General features: G+C 39.7%; 1 protein-coding gene across 14 annotated transcripts in view; it reads left to right on the top strand.

The window, feature by feature from the left end:
* Window positions 1-21,113, top strand: part of Dock10 (dedicator of cytokinesis 10) — a 243,697-nt gene that overhangs the window by 147,025 nt on the left and 75,559 nt on the right. For all 14 annotated transcript variants that reach the window (XM_021197703.1, XM_029538335.1, XM_021197704.1 and 11 more), the window contains exons 9-18: window positions 2,229-2,314; window positions 2,615-2,698; window positions 2,802-2,957; window positions 8,595-8,816; window positions 9,015-9,137; window positions 10,410-10,492; window positions 15,811-15,933; window positions 17,590-17,669; window positions 19,318-19,505; window positions 20,071-20,136. In XM_021197703.1, the coding sequence (XP_021053362.1) occupies window positions 2,229-2,314; window positions 2,615-2,698; window positions 2,802-2,957; window positions 8,595-8,816; window positions 9,015-9,137; window positions 10,410-10,492; window positions 15,811-15,933; window positions 17,590-17,669; window positions 19,318-19,505; window positions 20,071-20,136 (1,211 nt within the window). The remainder of the gene's footprint in view (window positions 1-2,228; window positions 2,315-2,614; window positions 2,699-2,801; window positions 2,958-8,594; window positions 8,817-9,014; window positions 9,138-10,409; window positions 10,493-15,810; window positions 15,934-17,589; window positions 17,670-19,317; window positions 19,506-20,070; window positions 20,137-21,113) is intronic.

Here is a 21,113-nt window from a genome sequence, read left to right as displayed (position 1 = left end):
TCTTGAGCTCCCTGCTCTAAGAAATTGATCCCAGAACTTAACTTTTACTGGGTCATCCCAATTGCTACACAGTGGTCCAGTTTTGAATTGACTGGAAGGGACTGGATACCATCACCCAACAAACAAAGTTGGATCTCATATTCCAATAACTGAAACATCATACACATTTCTGATGGGAAGGTCTTACAGAAGGTACATTTTGAATTTGGGGTTCATGTTACACTTAATAAGTGTAATATATTGTCTGCAAGAACAGGCATACTTTACTTCCTCTTAGCTTCCTCTTATTCATGCTGTTTTGATAGCCTTGAGGTCAGCTGATATGTGAAAGTTCCAACATCACGCAGCACACCGTTTTCGTAAGACAATAAATAAACCTGGAAGATTGGTTCGCGTCACTAATGTGCTTGGCAGGCAAGCATGATGGTCTGAGTTCAGATCTCAGCGCACATGGAACACTCCGGGTGCAGCAGTGTACACTTACAAACCGGGTGCTAGGGAGGCAGGGATAGGACCATCCCTGGAGCTTCTTGGACAGCTTGTCTTTCCTCATCAGTGAGCTCAGGGATGAGTGAGAGAACCTGTCTCATGACATAAGGTGGGAAGTCACCAACAGATACTTCTAGTCTAATGGTCACACAGGTCTTTACTGTTTAAAAGTAAATGGGTTACAAAGCCAGACCTCGTGAATTAGAGGAAAGGCTAAGAATGGTGGTGTGGTAGTAACTGGACACGAGAGGAGAGGGTAGGTGAGGATAATCAGAACACAGTACATACACGTCTGAAATTGGCCAATTAAAATATTGATCAAAAAATATAAGATGGGAGCAACTGAGGAAGACAATGGACATTGCCCTCTGGCTTACACATGTTGTAAATATTGGTCGGGGGGAGGGGAGGAGTTACCTCACTTAGAACATATACTTCTTAAATAAAAGACACAAAACCTTTATATTTATAATAAGCTTAAAAGCACTAGAACTAGGCAGATAATGACCCTTTAGACTGTTTTGTCTACTTCCCTGTCAATAATCCCAAAATACCATTTGCCATGTTCCATCTGGGCTGCTCCTACTCTGACAGGCCAGCCCTCAGGGCCAGCCCTCTGATCCACCTACACGATAGCGACCTCTTTCTTTTCCTTTCTTCCTCATTCTTCTCATGATCTGTGCCTGAGACCCCAAACCCAGACCCAAAGCCCCACCTATATCTTTTCTGCCTAGCTACAGGCTATAGGCATCTTTATTAACCAATCAGGGATAACATGGGGGGGGGGGATGACTTACACAACAAAAGCTGGTGTACATGAAGATCTTCTTGTCTTGGAACATCCAAATCTTGGAGTTCAGAATTTAGCATTTGAATACAAGCAGCACCAGACCAACCCCTTACACACATATATACATATGTAGGTACACATGAACATGTACACACACACACACATACACAAAATATTTTTTCTATTTTCCAGTCTAGTTCCCTCATAAGATTCTATTCATGGTAGTCAAGGAGAAGGAAAAAAAGCAAACGGAAAAAGCTGAATGTGTAGCAGTCTTAGCTGTGTAGATGGGAGCGTCTCTTCCACAGACTCAGTCAGTGTTCCTCACAGAAAGCCATGTCAAGATATTTCAAGACAACTGTGAACTAGAAACCAAAGTACAGCCATTACTGAGTTCTACTTGCATGCTTCCTAAAGGGAAGAAGTCGCAGATAATGAAGAAGAAAGCTGTCACTGGTTTTCCATGGCTGCCATAGGCTATAGCCAGTGTTTACATGAACTTATTACTTACTCATTGTCAAATAGAGTGTGCATGTTTGCAGTGTTCTACAGAGTTTAAATTTGTTCCAGATAAAAGATGGGCTCTAACTAAATCCCCTGAAGGTAAAAGTTAGAAAAGTATTTACACATTTGAGAAAATATTATCAGGTGTTTTTGAGAGAAGCCAAGGCAACCTATACACATTAGCACCTTTACTCTTTGGATCTTTAGGATCCAAAGAGCTTAGTGATACAGAATGCAAGGATGGTAAGAATCCTAAAATGACTGTCGGGAAGTTTCATTTCTAACCCCCTGATTGCTTAACAGTCTGGTATATTGTAGATAGGACAAAAGGAGGGCATAGGCTCACCAATGTCCCTCTGAGCTCACAAATTTAATCCAGTCCTATACAGGAGGGAAATTTATGACTCATATTATTAAATAACCTGTGACGTTCTGTCTTTTTAAGATCCACTGGATAATTCCATGACTTGTGAATCTACACTGGAGGAAACAGATTCTTCAGAGAACAGCCTACATCCTGACTTTGCAAAAGTAATGAAGTTGGCAATGTATTTGCACACATATTTGAGTTACTCAGTGCTTTCACAGAAAAGATGGCAATCCTTTCCTTTAAGATTTAGACTAAAACCCAATCTCGAATTTTTCATTAATCTAAGAGTTTTACTTTACATGATACAACCCTTGAAAATAAGAAAACTGCTTTTATGAGATTTACCCTGTGTTGGTTACTTAAGAGTAATAACTAAGGGATTGTTTCTTGGCCTTTTGGGGTGGTTCTGGGACTACATGGGGAAGTCAAGACACCAGGGACTAACATGGGTCTCTCCACAGTACCTCACAGAAACCGAAGACACTGTCAAAACAACACGAAACATGGACAGACTCAATCTGTTCTCCCTGGACCCAGATATAGACGTAAGTCAGTATTCTGAGCAGAGATGAACTTGACCCACATAACTGTGAATTCTGTGATTAGTGTTGGCTCATAAAGACTTTTGATAACTTTTTTTTTTTTTAGACCCTAAAGCTTCAAAAAAGGGACATTTTTGAAAATGAATTGATGGTCAAACCCTTTGAAGAGAAAGCTGCCAAAAGAATCCTGATCATCTGTAGAGCTCTCAACTTAAATCTTCAGGGATGTGTGACAGAGAATGAATATGATCCTGTAACCAATGTAAGTTTCTTTCTCACTCTGTCATAACCAGCAGGCTTATGTCATTCTATCCTAGCCCAAATTTTTCTATCCCTGCTAGCCCCAAGATCTGGCATCTAGTATGAAGAGAGTCTATTTGCCAGTACTTCTCATATTGCAAAGGTGCAGAAATTCTGAGGAGGAGTCCTCTATATACTGCTATAAAGTTTTCCTTTTAACTTAATGTTTAAGATACAACAAAGGTCCAGGATTCTGGAGTCCTTTGTACACAGTGAGCACAGTTGTTTCCTACAACACTGTTGATATGTCTGACGATAGTGAAGGGGATGTTCATTTATTTATTGTGGTGCTGAGGCTAAGATTTGGGGCCTTAACAAATGCTCTCCCCATGAGCTCTGGTCTTTGGTTTTATGAGGCAGGGTATTACTGAATAGCTCAGACTAGCCTAGAACCCAGGATCCTGCTGCTTCTACTTCCCCAAGTGCTTGGGATGACAGGCTCATACAACCATGACTGATACAGGATGGCTTTTAAACTGACATTTGGGTTTTGCTGATACTTGGAGGAAAACCTGCTAACAAATCCACCCTAAGATTTCATAGTATTCCTGCTTAGAATAAGATTAAACGATAAAGCAAGTATAGACGTCTTGAAGAAACATTGGAACAAATACCAGTCAATCTTTCAGTGTGTTTTCTTTCATTCTCTTTCAATGCATCCTGTTGTGATGTCTATTAAGTTTCAATTGCTGTCTCCCATCCCAGAAAAGAAACTTGATTTTCATGCTTTTGATACATAAGCCGTATATGTCTTAGAAGGCAGGAGGAGCATTGTTCACTCGCTTGGCTTTTTCCAATCCCACCCATGCCTCCTTCATGAGTGGAACTAACTTGATGAGTTGGGGCAGTGGGCCACAGGAGACAGTGAGACCTTTCATCCTTAGCACCTCTGTTGTCTTTAACCATCCTACCTGCTACTATAGTAATAGGAGATCCATATTTTTCCTGTATTTGATGAGGAGAATTCATTGAGATGGTCAACTTGGATCAGATCCCCTTGCTTATCAGCTTAGGAATTGTGGTGTGTGCTCAGGTGTCTGACCTCAGTCCCCCCTATGTAAAAGGTGTGCAGTAGAGGCAACCATTCCAAGAAATCCTATGATAAACAAATAGGTAATCTCTAGGAAGCTTTAAATGCTCGGTGCAATGTAGCATTCATTCAACTCAAAGAGGTGACTATAAATGAAAATATAAATTTGAAGATCTAGTTTAAGCACTGACTTGGAGAGAACCATCTAAGATGGTCTGTACCCATAGAGAAGGGGACTGATGTGAAACATTTAACCGTGACCAGCAAAGCTACAACCAACAATCTAAGATGGATTTGCTGCTGTTGGAAGAGAGACAAATCAGAGAAATGTGGGGTGAGAGGCTAACAGAGAATAAGCCTACTGTGTGATGGTCCTGACACCATGCAACATGAAGAAGAGGGGCCAGTAGGCATGGAAGCGGATAGGTGCACTTTCCATGTAGAAAAATAATAGTAGAAGGACCCAGGCCATGCCTGTGTCCTGAATGTAAAACAAAGCAAAGTGCCTAAAAACTTGGTTCATTAAAACCATTTGGAAATTTAAGAAAGCCTGATCCAAAGTGTAGAGCCACTTAGTCACCATAATACAGAAAAATAGATAGGCTTTATCAGTTCCTACATTGATCTATACTAAAAATATAAATATTTTAAATCTATAGTGTTTTTTATCCAGCACATCCAGTGCAATTTAAAAATCCATTCTGGAAACCAAAAGTCCAAGAAAATGGTCATATTTTTAGATGTAAGGGCCATGGGACTGTGAAAATATCTGTTTCTCCACCCAGGCCTCCTCAGTAACCACCACGGTTGAGTCAGCTGATCAGCTGGCTAAGAAGATGGCTCCAACCCTCGCCATTTGACGGGTGTCTCTCCTGAAAACGCATATATAGTTAAAGAGCCCAGCCTTCTCTGATAGAAAGATAGACTGGGACACACTAAGAGCTGCCTTCCTCTGGTGAAGACATGTGTGCCTCTACTGTCAAAGACATGTGGCTCTTACCCTGTAGATCATGTTCACAAACTACATGGCTTAGCTGGCTCAAGTCTCAACAGCATAGCTCTTTGGAAACATTTTTTACTTTTATTTGAGTCTATTTTGTTCTGTGTGCATTGGTATGTTTTATGCATGTGTGTGTGCTTGCCTTGAGTCATCTCCAAGAGCAGCCAGGGCTCATTGCTTAATGAGCCTTCCTCCACCTTCCTGAAAACGACTTTTTAGGTGTGCTCTCTTAAGCCAAGAGATTTAGTTGATTTTGAGCATCTCAAAGATGTTTTTCAAGTAATCTTACAGTGGGTGCACATATTTAAAATATAACATAGGAAATTACTTGTAATAAATAATTTCACTGCATGTGTTAGTAATCATATCGAAATCAATAAAACAGCCTCGCTTGAGTGGCAGTTTCTCACTGGTTGAACTTGGTTTTTTTGGAAACTTCTGTGTGTTTGTACAGCAGCATTCTCTCATTTATGGCCGTCATCAACCTCATTCTTGTTTTGATGGCATGTTTTGAAGGCCAGTCCTCCACATCTCAGGAGAGCGAGCCGCTCCATTTCATACATGAGTGTCTGCAGCCTCCATGAAAGACTCCTTTGTGATGAGGAGGCAGACTGTGACAGCATGCAATTTCTCAGTCAATCAAACAGAACATCAGCTTCTAGATGATGGTTTGGTAGCACATTTCTTTGAAAGTGGGAATTGACTCCAACAATCCGAGCTAATTAAGCCTTTCCATTGTAGCTAGCTACATTTAAATGTTCCTGTTCCTGCATTCTCTGAGGGAAGCCTAAGCCTCCTTAGCCAGCAACTTAAATTATCAGGCTTTGAAGGTATTCTGTTAAACAAAGCCATCCTGAAAGCCAGCCACTCAAACAGTAAGGCTTGGCATTTTCGTTGCAAAGGTAGATTGGAAAAAATAAATGAATCACCACAGGAGCTTTCATTTCTGATTGTTATTAATGGAAATCATGTATTTCCATTCAACAAATGGGAATGGAAGTCAAAACACAATAATCCAGGAAAAAAAAATAATGATTTTTATATCCTGACCTTCAAAGTGTTTTCTGCACCTCGCTAATCTCTATTTTTGCATTTTCCATTTCTAGCAGACTACCCTTACCACAAATAAGGAGTTTTTTCTAAACTAAATTAAATTATTAAAATCAAGATTTTACTTGATAATTGCTTTAAGATAAGCATGACTGTGTGTGTGTGTGTGTGTGTGTGTGTGTGTGTGTGTGTGTGTGTGTGTGTGTATGTGTGTGTGCGCGCGCGCCTGGTGTTGTGTATGGATGTGTGTGTGCGCGGTTGCATACTTACACAGGAGTCAGTGCACACACACGGAGGCCAGATGGCAATGCTGGGTGTTGTTCTCCACCTTCGTTTTTGAGACAGTCTTTCTTCTGGAGCTCACTGATTCAGCGAGACTGGCTGGCCAATGAGCTCCAGGATCCTTATTGTCCTTACCTCCCCAGCGCTGGGGTAACAGCGGCCTGCAGCCATGCCCAGCTTCTTATATGGGTCCTAAGGATCTGAACTCAGGTCCTGATGGTCTCTCAGCAAGCTCTTCACTGACTAAGACGTCTCTGTAGCCTCAAGAAGACTATTCTGAGCATTATTTTAATTTGGAATTCCATCTCTAACAGTGGGGGAGATGACAAGCATTGTTATCATTAAATAACTCAGCAGTATCTCGGCTTAGTCACAATGATACATCTCAGAGGACCGGAGCTGTTTAACAAGACTCACAGCACCGGTCTGTACCTCAGTGTGTACTGAGCTACATTCCTTTATATCACTTACTTGTTCACAGAATCTTGGCAGAAGACAAACAAAAATTCAGAATTAAGGAGCACAAATCAAAGTAAAAAAAAAATACTGACAATCTTTTAGAACCCCCACTTAATTGGATAGCTACGAAGTCACGTGCATTTTCATTTACCTAGTATACTTAATTGTACATACATGTATCTGTGTATATGCGATGTGTACATAAGTATATGTACCTTTCTCTATTTTGCCTAATTTAACCCATGCTGTTTCACTTTTCCATGTTTTTGCCTTGTTAAGGGACACAGAGGTACACATACTGTCAGCACTCCACCACTGGCCCACACCCCCACCCCTTAATCTGTGTTGATTGTCACACTTTTCTAGTTAACCCTTCTTTATCCCTTAAATCTGTCTTTGTTTCTCTGATATTTTTGGCAGCATTTTAAAATTTTTTTAGTCTTTTTAGAGTTGTGACATTAGGTGAATGGGACAGCATTTACCTGGACTGTGTGTGGCTATAGGTTTGACATTCAACACTACAAAGGGAAGGAAGGAAGGAAGGAAGGAAGGAAGGAAGGAAGGAAGGAAGGGAGGGAGGGAGGGAGGGAGGGAGGGAGGGAGGGAAAAACATCTGTACAAAGACTGGCAGAAGTAGAGTGTGACCATTGGGAGCCAACACAGTTGTCATCTTACTGAGAGCTCAGACTGGCCAGTAAGACTTGGGTACAGTCAAAAAATAGCAAGACCATGAGGGTTGTCTCAGAATACATGTCTGCAAACATGGCTGACGATAAGGGGAAACAGTAACCTTAGGGTCATGGAGATTGGCCTACAGCAGGAGGAAAAGTTAAAGTTAGCAACACAGCTGCTGGAAGTTGACCCTGGTGCTAGGAGTGTGGTGAACTTCAAAGTGAGTAGAGGATAAAGAGACTAAATGACATCTTTCTAAAACCCTCAGCTACGATACTGTCTTCTTTTCAGGAGACTTCCCATCTTCTCTGACAGCAGGTCCTCTCACAGGCTGATCCTCATCTATGTGTCACAGTATCTCATTCATGAACATATTAAAAACACATAGAACAGCAGGAAGTCAATAGGAAATACATCTTTTTATCATTTTCAAGCTGTGAATATAAAATATCTGAAAAGTTCCAGTTGTGGTGGTAGTGCACCTGGGTAGAATTTGATGAAGGAGGCAGAGGCTGGAGGAGGCCATCCTGGCCTACACATTTAGTCCAGTAGTGGTTCAAATACCTTTAGTCCCAGCACTTGGGAGGCAGAGATAGGATCTTTGAATTTGAGACCAGCCTGGTCAATAGAGTGATGAGTTCCAGGGCAACCAGAGATGCACAGAGAAACCCTATCTCAAAACAAACAAAACCAAAAGCAGAGAGAGAGAGAGAGAGAGAGAGAGAGAGAGAGAAGGAGAAATAGAGAAAGGAAGAGAGGGAGGGACAGAGAGAGGGAGGGGGAGGAAGGGAATGAGAGAGAGGTCTGAAAAGCAGACTAGGAAATGTTTTTCAGTGTACCCTAGAGACTGGGGTAAAGATGTTTTCTTTGAGCACAGGGGAAATGGAGGTTTAAGGGGAAACTCTTAGATGTGTGTCTAGGAGCAAGAAACAAATGAGATGAGCCCTGGGCTTAGAGGCCTCAGCTGCAGGGAGGAACTCTGGGTACTTCGCCCTGGGTTATAGAAAACTTGCTTTCTGCCTTCTGTTCTACTGTGCTGTGAGGTGCGGTGGCGCACAGACTGGTGGTGGATCAGCAGAACCATCTGGCTTTTGTTTTGCCCACAGATTGAGCCCTTTTTTGTGAGTGTGGCACTTTACGATCTCAGAGATAACAGGAAGATCTCTGCGGACTTTCACGTGGACCTAAATCACCCTGCTGTCCGGCAGATGCTCTCAGGGACCCCACCAGCCTTGGAAAACGGCAATATTGACACTGGTACACCAAGACAATCAGAAGAACCTCACATAAAGGGCCTTCCAGAGGAATGGTTAAAATTCCCAAAGCAGGTTGCGCTTTTGTTTCCTTGTGATGGGACAGAAAAAACCTTGCCTTTTAGATTGTTCTTAACGATAAATAGTCCATACAGGATTGGCAATTTCCCAAATAAAAATTCCTTAAAGCTCTCATGTTTTTAAATGACATCTGTGAATGTCTTCAAGGTGGCTTCTTTGGTAGTTATTACCCACTGCTCTCTCTGGACACAGGCTGTCTTCTCTGTGAGTGATCCACACTCGGAAATTGTTTTGGTGGCCAAGGTCGAAAAAGTCTTAATGGGAAACATCGGGAGTGGTGCTGAACCTTACATCAAGAATCCAGACTCCAACAAGGTAATGATTATTTTCTTCTAAATAATTTCAGTCACTTTACAGAGATAGAATCACACTGTATTCCTGAATTATGGAATTTCATAAATGCATGACTTTCAACATTAACCTAGCAGCATAATTAATATCTGCCAGAAACTTTTAAAATTATATATTTCTTGGTTTATGTTCTTTTGACCCAACAGCATAGACTCTGATATCTATGAATTTATTAGTAGAGATAAATATAAATTCAGATATCATTTTAACCCCAAAGGTTGAAGTATTTTCAATAACAAAGATAGGAGTCAAGATCAAATAAAGGCAATTTGCTAAGATATCAGCAAGCTAACAATGGGCTCAATACCAAAGACAAATGATTATACACTAAATGTAATAATAGTGAGGTGCAGAAGCTAGAGGTGGAGATAGTGTGAATGGCCTCAGTAGTAAGACCAGCGAAGGCTTTCTGTTTTCTTCATTCTATCACCTTGTTATTTCAAATAAGCAAATTATGGATTATCACTGTTTATTAAAAAATAAATAAAAGTATATATTTGCCATACAAAGGAAAGATATCAAGGAAATCAATTGAATTTGAGCATTGCAATGACTTAGTCTGGAGTTTTACATATTTAATATCATAATGCAAAATTACATATTACACATCTATGATGTGTTATGTTCAGCAAACTATCTCTTCAGACTACATCCAGTCTCTTGCCGGCTTTTGTAAATAAAATCTTATTGACAGTCAATCACACCTCATTTACTGTGTAGAATGTGTGAAACCCTGGGTTTGCTCCAACACTAGAAATGGAAGCACTTCTTGTATCAATGGCTACCTCTTAGCTATAGCAATAGATTTGAGAAATTGTGTCAGAGAATGCAGGATCCACGCAGCCCTTCACAGAAAAATCTCCTGATGGGTAAAAGATATGATCTAGTACCAATTGTGAATATAAATTTGATAACTTTCAATTCAAGATTTTAACTTCTCTTAGCTAAGCGGAAGGGAGGAAGGAAGACAGGAAGAAGAAAGGAGCGGATAATCATTGATATTTCAAGACTAGGGCATGTTCTACATTTAGAATTTTCAAATGAAAAAAGTAAGCCAAGAATTCTACAATAACTTGAACACAGAGGGACTTGTGTATAATCTGTGAGCCAGTAAGGAGAAATTCTATAGAATTTCAGTAGACAATAAAATGGAAAAAATAATCACTATTATTTCATATGTATGGTTTGTAATTGGTTATCCCTAAATAATGTTTTATTTACTTTTTCCCCCTTCAGTTTGCACAAAAGATTCTAAAATCCAATAGGCAGTTCTGCAGCAAATTGGGGAAATATCGGATGCCGTTTGCTTGGGCAGTGAGGTAAGGTCCTAGTTTACAACTCTCGGAATAGAAATGTACTTACAATCTGCATTAGCTGCTATGGCTTTGAATGCCTGTGTATCATCTGCTGCTTTTTAATGAAGACACACCTAGAGAAACAACACAGTATCCATAGACATCATCAACTCTGCAGAGACACACTTGACTCATTAATTCAGGGAGACAGCATACACAAAGGCCCCTAATTTATATTCAATGTGGGTATGGCCAGATGTACTGGGGAAACTTACTAGTACAAAATCAAAATCAGTTTGTTTATATGTAACTGCCTTAGTGAACACAATCTTTTATCAGTCCAGAGAGCCTAATGGACATAAGATAAGGGGGGATATTGGATACCTTCCTGTGCACCTGCATGCTTTCCTTGATGCATAGAACTCTGCTCTGTATGGATGTCCAAATGAAGCCATCAAGCTGATCACATAAGCTGACCTTGCTTTGGATGTAGATTAGTACAGGCAATTATGTCCCCAGATGACTCTGATGGAGATGCTGAGTTCTGTGTGCTCAAGCAGAAGGCCATCCTTCCCTAAGTGGGACCTCTGTGGAAAATAGACTTTGCTTTTCAGATCTCCTGACACATCAACTCCTAGTGTCCTTTGTAGTCTCTTAGCATCTTTACCTAGTATAAGAATTCCTCAAAGGAGGGAAAACTTGGCATAGAGTCATGACAAAAACAAAGATCAGCAATGAACAAGCTGAATTAAAAGGGGTTAATTGCAGGCCTAGTAGAAAACGCCCCTACTTAGGGAATGTTAATAACATTATCCCAAAGGCAGTCTGTTCTGTTCAAAATTCAAAGCGCACGAGGAGGGCTGACCTGTTGTGTATTCTTCTATTCACATAGCTTCCACTGGAAAACACACTCACAGAAAACCCACCAGTGTGTGTCAAAACATTGTGGTCATTATTTAACGCTAAGGACTGGGAGATAGAAGCAGTAGTGTGGAGTTCAACACCAGCAATGCAAGATAATCCCTGCAGGTTGCAAGTACCGACTTGCATTCAGACAGCCTTGCAGCAAGGGTGCAGAGCCTGGTAACCCAGCCTACCTGTCAAGGTCAACTGTCTGTTTATTGTGTCATGAGCAAGGTTCCTCTCTGGGTCCTGAGTCTTATCCATAGAATGGAGCAGCCAATATTTGCCTCATGGGCAATATCTTCTATTAACTTCAGATGTACAAGGATTTGGTACAAAATATGTCATGGATATTATTTTATCTCTCCCTCCCTACCTTTCCTTACAGAGATAACTAATGGTAGACACAAAAAACACGTTACAGACATTGCCGTTGTTATTATTATTTTTGCTGCTGGAAGTCACTTGTCAAGTTCATAGTCACGATCTGTAGCTCCCCATTTCTTATAAATTTGGTCCAGTGAAGAAGAGTAGGAAGGGTGGAAGTAAGTCATGTGTCAGTTATTGGCAGAAGTGACATCCCGACTCTGAAACTGTCAACAAACTGTCTGGAAGACAGATGGCACTTCCATGGCAGCTGAAAGTGTCATCAGCTCTTGGGGTAGTTATTTCTAGGAAAATAGAACTATCAAAACCGCAAGCCCATGTTGGATGACGGCTCAGTTGGTGCTTTGACTGTTGTTAGGAACTGGTACAAATCACCCATGACTTGTATTTACTTGCGTTTCTCGGGCAAGTGAGGGAAAACATGGCTGATCATACAGAGAGTTGGGGTTCATTGGGTGCTTGAGATTACCTAGCCTCAAAAAAAAAAAAAAAAAAAAAAAAAACCCACACAGCCACCCAAAGTAGCAACCCCACCCCACCTCCCAGTGCTTCAGCAAAGAGTTGAAGGCTAGCAGTCACTCATCATTCTGGAATAGACCAGCTCCACAGCATTGGTGATATAGTGTTGGTCCTGCATGTTCTCCACTAGCTTTTCCTCTATACTTTATTTTCAACTGACCCGGCTCTGCTTCTGCCTTTGGGGTATTCAGATACTTTTACAAGCTGGGTGAAATAAAAGGAACGCAGTGTGATGGGTTCACAGGATCCCTGGTCTTGAGTGCTGGGGATGGGGGTGGGGGCAGAAAAAAGCCTTCTCTGAGACAGTTTTCAGTGTTACAGCTCTCTTTATTCACGGGTAATTAGGGCTATATAAATCCTGGGGAGTGAGTAGGAGGCTTTGAGGTGAGTGAACATTACTGCAGGGTTCTCGGGTGCTGGAATGCTTCATTTACATGGAAAATGTGTGCTTGCTGGATACATCCTTACAGGGAGAGAGGAAGTTAAACCTGGAATCTGACCATGGTGCTATGTGACTACCTGAGGGTGGGCGGGAGGTGGGGGTCAAACAGATAAATGTACCATGGTACAGGCAGGGCCAGAACAGGGAGGAAGCAACCCTTACGCCTGCCAGTCTCAAGCTGAGATTTTCCGGGTTTGGACATGGCTCGACCTTATTTTTGCTCCAGGCCCACTCCCCAGCTCACATGGCCCACTGTGCCCCACCATTTCCTATCTTGCAGTTTGTTTCACAGCATAGCTCTGAGTGTCCCCTAAAACATTTCAAAGCAACTGTAGCTAAAAATAGTAGCATTAACAGTTACGTGGAGCCAGATTTTTACCCAGCTGCTACAGTACACACAGATCTCATTGCTGTGAGCATCTAATTTGAAATTTATCTGGTATGTTCTTAGATTGGGTACCAGCTGTACTGCCACTTTGTATCAAAAATATTATCCTTTCAGTAGATGTAGAACACACATACACACACCATACACACACAAAGTTGTACATACACACAGTTGCACACACACACACAGTTACACATACACACACACACACACACACACACACACACAAAGGATATTTTACGACTCGAAATTAGAAAAGAAGGTGAATTCACAAGTGTGCCCTACTGCAATTAAACTTTTCCCATACATATCATCTGCAGGATCATAGGGGCCCAAGGCCACACCAGGATCATCTTACAAATTCTTGTACTCTGTCTCATTTAAACTTATAAATGACTAACAGACTGTTTAATTTTCTTTAAAGTCAATCAGGACTACCACTAAAACAAATGTTTGTTCTCATATCTGTACATCTAAAGATACTCAGTGCAGTGATATCTAAGATACTCATGCTGTCAACGGCCCAGCAAGTGGTGGTCCACCTCTGCTTGCATCCTTCCAGTGACAAGGCTCCTAGTACACACTCACCATGTCCTTTTCTCTGCCTTTTTATAGTTTTATTATTTAATAGTTCATTTTCATACAGTTTTTTTGCTGCCTTATGAATTCTAGGTAAATGTTCTACCATTAGAATACAACCTCAGTCCTTGAAGTGGTGTATTATTATTATTATTAATTATTATTGTTGTTGTTGTTGTTATAAGACAGGGTTGTCTGAGTGGCCCATCATGGCTTTGGACACCTGTTCTCCTGATGTCTTTACTACCCCATTGCTGAGATTATAATCCCATGTCCATTCCAGGCCCTAACAACCACTTTGGGCTTTCATCTGCTGTATTCACACGTGCTTAGAAATATCTAAATCCCACATGATGGTGTGTGCCTCGAACCTTAGCCCTTGAGAGGTACAAGGGTCAAGAGCAAAGCTTCATGTACACCTCATGGCTATTCCAAGTGAAGGATTCCCATAGGCCAACTGTGGATAGGATCAAAATGGAGTTTACAGGGCACATAGATTAATGGAGTTACAGTAATTCATTCACTGAAAAAAAGGTTATTATTCTTTTGTGGGTTTTTTTTTGTTTTAAGACTTATTTATTATTATACATAAGTACACTGTAGCTGTCTTTAGACACACCAGAAGAGGGTGTCAGATCTCATTACAGATGGTTGTGAGCCACCATGTGGTTGCTGGGATTTGAACCCAGAACCTTTGGAAGAGCAGGCAGTGCTCTTAACCACTGAACCATCTCACCAATCCAAGGGTATTATTCAAGTTGAATTTATAACTCCCTCTTGTATTGGGAAACACAATATGTTGGTTTCAAAATGTCAAGAACTTGCTTCACTTGGCCTTTACAGTATTTATGCAAAAGTCATTTTTTAAGTTAAATGCTTTGAAATTCTTACCACAGTTTAATGTATTTATGTTGTGAGCAGGCACAGCTTGCCACAGCACTCTTATAGCTGTCCAAAAACAAAGTGCAGAAGCAGGTTCTTTCATTCACCATATGGGCCTGGAAACCATAGCTGGTGGACAGGGTTGGCAGCACGTGCCTTTACCTACGCAGTTATCTTTAGACTTCAAGTTAAAGGTTTTTATTCTGTTTTCCTGATTATATTTCATTAGAATTTTATGAAGGAGAGATTCGGTTGATTTTTCCTCAGTTACTACTTAACAACAAGAATATCAACAAAACTGTGAGGAAACAATTTCAAGGAGTCTAAAAATATCATTTGAGTACATCTCTAGCCCATGTTCCTTTTTTCCATGTTATTTTATACTAAATGTCTATGGCTAATATCAGTTTCAGAGCCATTTCAGCTACTTTATTGAAATATTTGATCATTTAAATGGTGATAAGATATTCTAGCTAAGGCTCTTGAGCTAGAAGAAATAAAAATCCAACGTTTCTCTAATGTTGAAGAAAAAGCAATTATACGGGGGCCTAATTTTTTTGATGCATAATAAAGATGGGCAAAACTGCATGGGAAGCAAATATTGCCTCAGCCCACTTGATAACTTAGACGAAAGCAATTATGTATTTTAAGTAAGGCACTATAATTCCAATGAAATGGATCAAGGAAAGATAAATAACATGCATTATCTGTATTTCATGCTAAACACTGCCTGATATTTCCTACATTTATCCTTATTTCTGTCCAGAAGGTAGAACATGGGCTCATTTATCTTCACAAGGACAGTTTAGGAATCTGATTTTCTACAGCCGTAATTACAACCTGATTCCTGTTACACACTCATAAGTTCTAATGCTGCCACCCAAAGTGCATTAGCCTCTTCTTGCCTGGGTTAAGGTCTCTTGAAGGAACAGTTAAATGGAGAACTTTAAGAGATAGCTCATTCAGTGCAGTGTTTGCCTTGCAAACATGAAGGCCTGAACTTGAGCCGCAGAACCAAGGTTAAAAATTCTCGACATGAAGAGGAAGGGCTGTAATCATACCACAGGAGAAGCAGGGACAGGAGGATAGGCCAGTGGAAAGATCTTGCCTCATAGAACAAGATGGATAATATGTGTACACGCGTGTGCGTGTGTGTGTGTGTGTGTGTGTGTGTGTGTGTATAAACACAATTTATTAAGCAATAATAAAATATGAACCTGAATAAACATCCTTTCCCTGCAGATCTGTATTTAAGGACAACCAGGGGAACGTGGACAGGGAGTCAAGATTTTCACCACTGTATAGACAAGAAAGCAGCAAGATGTCATCTGAAGACCTCCTAAAACTGGTGTCAGACTACAGGAGGTAGGGTATTCTGGACACCCCTTTATGTATTTAAGCTATTGCCATGCTGATTTCTTCTCTCTCCGTAAAAATACCTCATGCCCTGAGTCTCAACTATCCAGATGCCCCCAGAAACAAATGGTTTTTCTGGTGCCTTCCCTCTTGTTCAAATGGTACTACAATCAAGCAGAAGATTTGTGACATGTTGGGCTACATTATCCATCTATAGCTGTGTGACAATAATCCCTTCCCCGCCCCCCCCCCAAAAAGCCACCACCAACTTGTTGTCTGGGAATAGCATTATTTATGGTACTCCTGATTCTGTGGTTTCAGTGTGTCTCTTCCACATATGATATTGACTGGCAGAGGTGAGTTGGGACTGGAGAATCAAATTCTACCCCACAGGAGCTCTTGAGATGTGTTGATACCCTAATTACACTATATATCTTACTCTATTAGGCTCTAACACAGAGAACAATCTTGTACTCTTTAACCACATATAATGGTTCTGTTTCTCCTGCCTAAGAATCAGCAAGCCACTTATCAACTAGTTTTGTACATCCCTCAAAAATGTTATGATATGATTAAACATGTGGCAGGTATCTTCTGTAGCCTCAGCAAATCATCTTCATCTAGTTAAGTAGAAGGGATGTATACCAGTGTTATTATTATTATTACTTATTGAAGTTTTTAGAACATAGAGTTAGGATGAGAAGTAGACTCTTAGGCAAGACCCTCTACTAATTGACCAGAATATAGTATACTTATATTTGCCTGCATACAGAACACTCAGCCAGGAGAATGGGTGTTTTCTTTCCCACCAGTTGTTTTGGCAACATGATGACTGTGTAAATTGCAACAGTAGCCTTTTCTGCCTTTTGACATGATTTCTGTCATTTAGCTGGAGTCCTCCGCTTATTAATTATAATTTCCAAGTCTTGGCTAGATAGTTTATGTCATTGACTCATTGTTTAACTATGAATTACAAATAGAAATAGAATTTGTTTTAAGTGGATGTGGTGGTTCCTGTCATAATCTGGGCACTTGACAGGCTCAAACAGAAGGCTGGAAAGTCCAGGGCCAGCCTGCTCTACATATCAAGAGTCTCTTTAGAAAAACAACAGCAACTTTAAAGCCTCTTTAAGCCCTTCCCCACAGACTGAGAACCAGGATCACAGTGTATTAACACTGGAGGGTTAGGGTGGGGAAACAGAAAGGGATTGTTAGTGACTTGTGATTAGCTCAGTTCGAGTATTTTTTTTTCTTTTTCTTTTTTATTTAATATTTAAAACCCACATCAACAGTGAAATGCTCAAGCAAATTCAAGTAAGTCTTATTGACAAGACGATATAACTACTGTTATACCCATCTGGTCACAGGAGTAAATGAAGTCAGAGAAAATAAGTTTAAGGTATTATTCAGGATATCAGTAATGTGATTCCTCTATAACTTTTGTTTTTATTTATACTAGCTTTATTTTATAAGAGTTAAACTAACCAAAGGGAAAAAAAATCAATACACTATTATTTACTGTTTATCCTTTATCCTTCTCAAACCTCAGAATTATAGAAGATGGATTTTTCTGTGAAAATGAAAATAATACACTGTGTGTGTGTGTGTGTGTGTGTGTGTGTGTGTGTGTGTGTGTGTGTGTGTGTGTGTGATGTCCTTTCACAGAGCTGACCGGATGAGCAAACTGCAGAGCATTCCTGGGAGCCTGGATATTGCTGTGGACAACATTCCCTTGGAGCAGCCAAGTATGATGTCTGTGTTACCCGTGCCACACTGTGTTTAGAGACTTCCAAGTACCTTGTGCGGGAGGGCTGTTTGCTTCGTTGGTTTGTCAGTTAACTGGCTGGTCTCCAGACTTGGTTTGTTTGGGGATTCTGTCTTCCAAACTGGAATTGGAGTTCATTATACCATAGGAATATGGGGCTTATTTGTCCATTGAGATAGACAGGGAGTTCATAATGGAAATTGTATCCTAGATAGCCTAACTATGATCTGTTATATAAATATGGATTTAATTTATCCAGCAAGAGTCTAAATTATTCACATAATCCTTGATACTGTGGAGTGTCACAGGAATGTGATGTCAGATTCAAGTACACAAACAGCTGATGTGAGAGAGAATTAAGATTTTCTGACACAAGCACAGACTGGTTCTGCCATACCACACTGCCATAAATTGCTTTGAGTACTGGGCATAGCCATCTAAGAGACTGAAATGTTATTACACATAGTGTCTACTTCTTCTGGGACATGGCAAAAAATCCTCCTTTTACTGACCTAAAAATGAGGATTTCAGAATGCCGATAGAATCAAGGTTTCCTGCAATAAATGATAACTGGGTCAAAACTTCTGACAGGGAATATTAGGCTGGCCATCTATCATGATACATGTCCACAAATCACTGTAATATAAACTATAATGAGAATTCTAACTTAAGCTCTGACCTCAAATCATTTTTACATTGATTGATGGGGAACAGCAGAGGACAGGCTATTTCCTCTACGTGACTTAGGGAGCAGGCTTTACTCCCTCGAGAAGAGACAAAACAACAGAGGAGAAAGCTAAATATTCTCTTTGAAAGAATGGTATGGTATTAGAGAAATTTGAGCATATAGAAATATTAGATAGATTCCTGATTAAATACTAGAATTTTTATCTGGTTTACAAAGATGCATAGCCCATCGCTGGTTTCCTCCAAGTTCAGGAAGATTCTCTGTAAAAGGAAAAGCAGCAGGCCATTCTCTCCTTCAACATAACCGTTTCCACCTTCAAACAGTGTAATGGCAGAAGTTATGACCTAGACAGTCCTAACCATCTTTTCTTTATTTCTTTCCTTAGTCTATTACTATAAAGATAGAGTTTTAAAGGTGGTAAAAATTGAAAGGAAAGTAATAAATAATATACAAAGAGAGGGCTGTAGGTATTTGCTCTATATTTTTTCCATATATAAAATTGCTATTTATTCATCTGTTACTATTAATACTAAACCCACTGAATAACTTTTAATCTGCCATGCAATCATATATATATACATATATATATATATATATATATATGTATATATATATGATTATATATATTATATTTATAATAGCAAGTGAAAGTCAATGGGCTACTCTTTATCCTATGAAATCTATCTAGTATAGTCTATGTACAGAAAATAATATGAAAAATATCAGTCCATCTCAAAGATTTATCATGCTTCTTATCCATGAGTTTCAATACTAAATATATAATTTTCTTATCCCCAAAGTCCACATCTCACATTTCCATGCTCTTGGAACACAATACCAAATTTCCATTTTAGTTGGATTCATGTTAAAATATGCTAAGTGTTGCTCACTTTTGAAGACCCGTATTAAATGACAAACTCTTATTTTCTGATTTTTTAAGACTGTGTAACATCGTCCTTTATCCCTGTCAAGCCTTTCAACATGACGGCTCAGTCAGAACCTACAGTGGAGGTGGAAGAATTTATTTATGACTCAACAAAGTATTGCCGTCCATACCGCGTATATAAAAATCAAATTTATGTATACCCCAAACACCTCAAGTACGATAGCCAGAAATGCTTCAACAAGGTATGACATACGTTTCTGAGGCATTGACTTCTTTCTCAGTCTACCAAAACTGGACCACACAAGATGGTTCATGAATGAGCATCTACAAATATCTTTGAGCTAAGACTTGAAGGAAATGCTTAGCCAGTGGTGTATTCATTCTAGAATTCACTTTAGGATCATTTAAAGAGGAATCCACTTGTAGAATCTCAGAGTGTTACAAGAGATTTGTCTTATAGTTGCTCATTCTAAGTCGTTTGAACATGCAGGATTGTATAATGCATTAATAATCCTTACTAAAATCAGCCTGACATAAATTTGATCTATACTATTTTTTTAGTTTCTTATAATACTTTTAAAATAGCATGCTTAGTCCTATGCTGGAAGCATTTTTGTTTCATTTAAAATCTCTCCAGATCCTGCTGTTTCTGAAGACCATGGATAATGTTACAAGACAATGTTGGTTATTCTACTTTTTTTTTTTTCAGATTTAAATAGAAGCTACTTATTTTAAACCCTTATATTGTTTAGGGTGTTATTTAAGAGGAAATTACCATCCCCATTATTCCCCTCACTATAATTTCAGGCACGGAATATAACTGTGTGCATTGAATTCAAAAATTCAGATGACGATGGAGCCAAGCCCATGAAGGTGAGTCAAGTCATCTGAGGACACAGCATGAGAGGAAGGGCAAGCATCTTGTTCTTTTGCACCACAGAGAGATATTTTATATGAGTATGGTTAAGTAAGGAGCAATCCTGGGCATTGGTTTTAGAGCTCCTGAAAATGTATCTGACTTTACAACCATCGCTAACTCCATCTATCAGAAATGCTAGTCTCCCAAAGCTCTTCACCTCATGATTTAGAAAAAAGAAAGTCATTAAGATATGAAATAAATAGTCATTCCCTGTAAAGAGTCTTCTCAGTGCACAATTAGTTCCCCTCTTGGCTGTGCATGCTTGATTTTTAGCAGTACATCCAGTCTGCCTTCATACAGTCTTCACAGAAAGGCTACTGTACCCAGGCATATTGGATAGTGCAGAATATCCCCAGAGAGCTCATATTTATGAAGAGGCCTGTTGACTAATGCAAGATGCTTACATTTATGAAGCCCAGTGCCCAAGGGACTCTAAAATAACAGTCTAAGTTTTTAATCACTTGGGTTAATAATGTCACTATTTTGACCTGTAAATCTTTAACTAGGTTGCCTTTCCTTGCATTCATAGATGATATACACTGTTTCTGTTTTGTATTTTAATTTTAGGGGTATCAAGTAACAAAAAACAGCCTATAAAAAGAGAAAAGTCTATGCTCACATCTTCTAGGTCACAGTGAATCAGAGTGAGGAGGTAGAGAATAACCAGGATGTCTAACCATACCATTGCCTCAGCTATTTCTCATAGTACAAATCATACCGGAATTGATGCTACCAAGAGGTGTGTAGCCTTATTCCAAAGAGTGATGATGAACTTAAGATTGAGCTAACTCATATAGAATAAAGAGGTATTATTGTTCAAGATAATCTTAAGCCACTGTGAGAATCCATAATTCTACAGCATTAGTATCAGGAAAGAAAAACTAGCCTGTGATGTCATTGTTAAGCAAAGGGAATGACCAGGTAAGGTAGC

This window comes from Mus pahari, chromosome 5, assembly GCF_900095145.1.
Source record: "Mus pahari chromosome 5, PAHARI_EIJ_v1.1, whole genome shotgun sequence".
NCBI lineage: Eukaryota > Metazoa > Chordata > Mammalia > Rodentia > Muridae > Mus > Mus pahari.
Note: the sequence above shows the minus strand (reverse complement) of the source record. Positions and strands in the feature narration are given on the sequence as shown.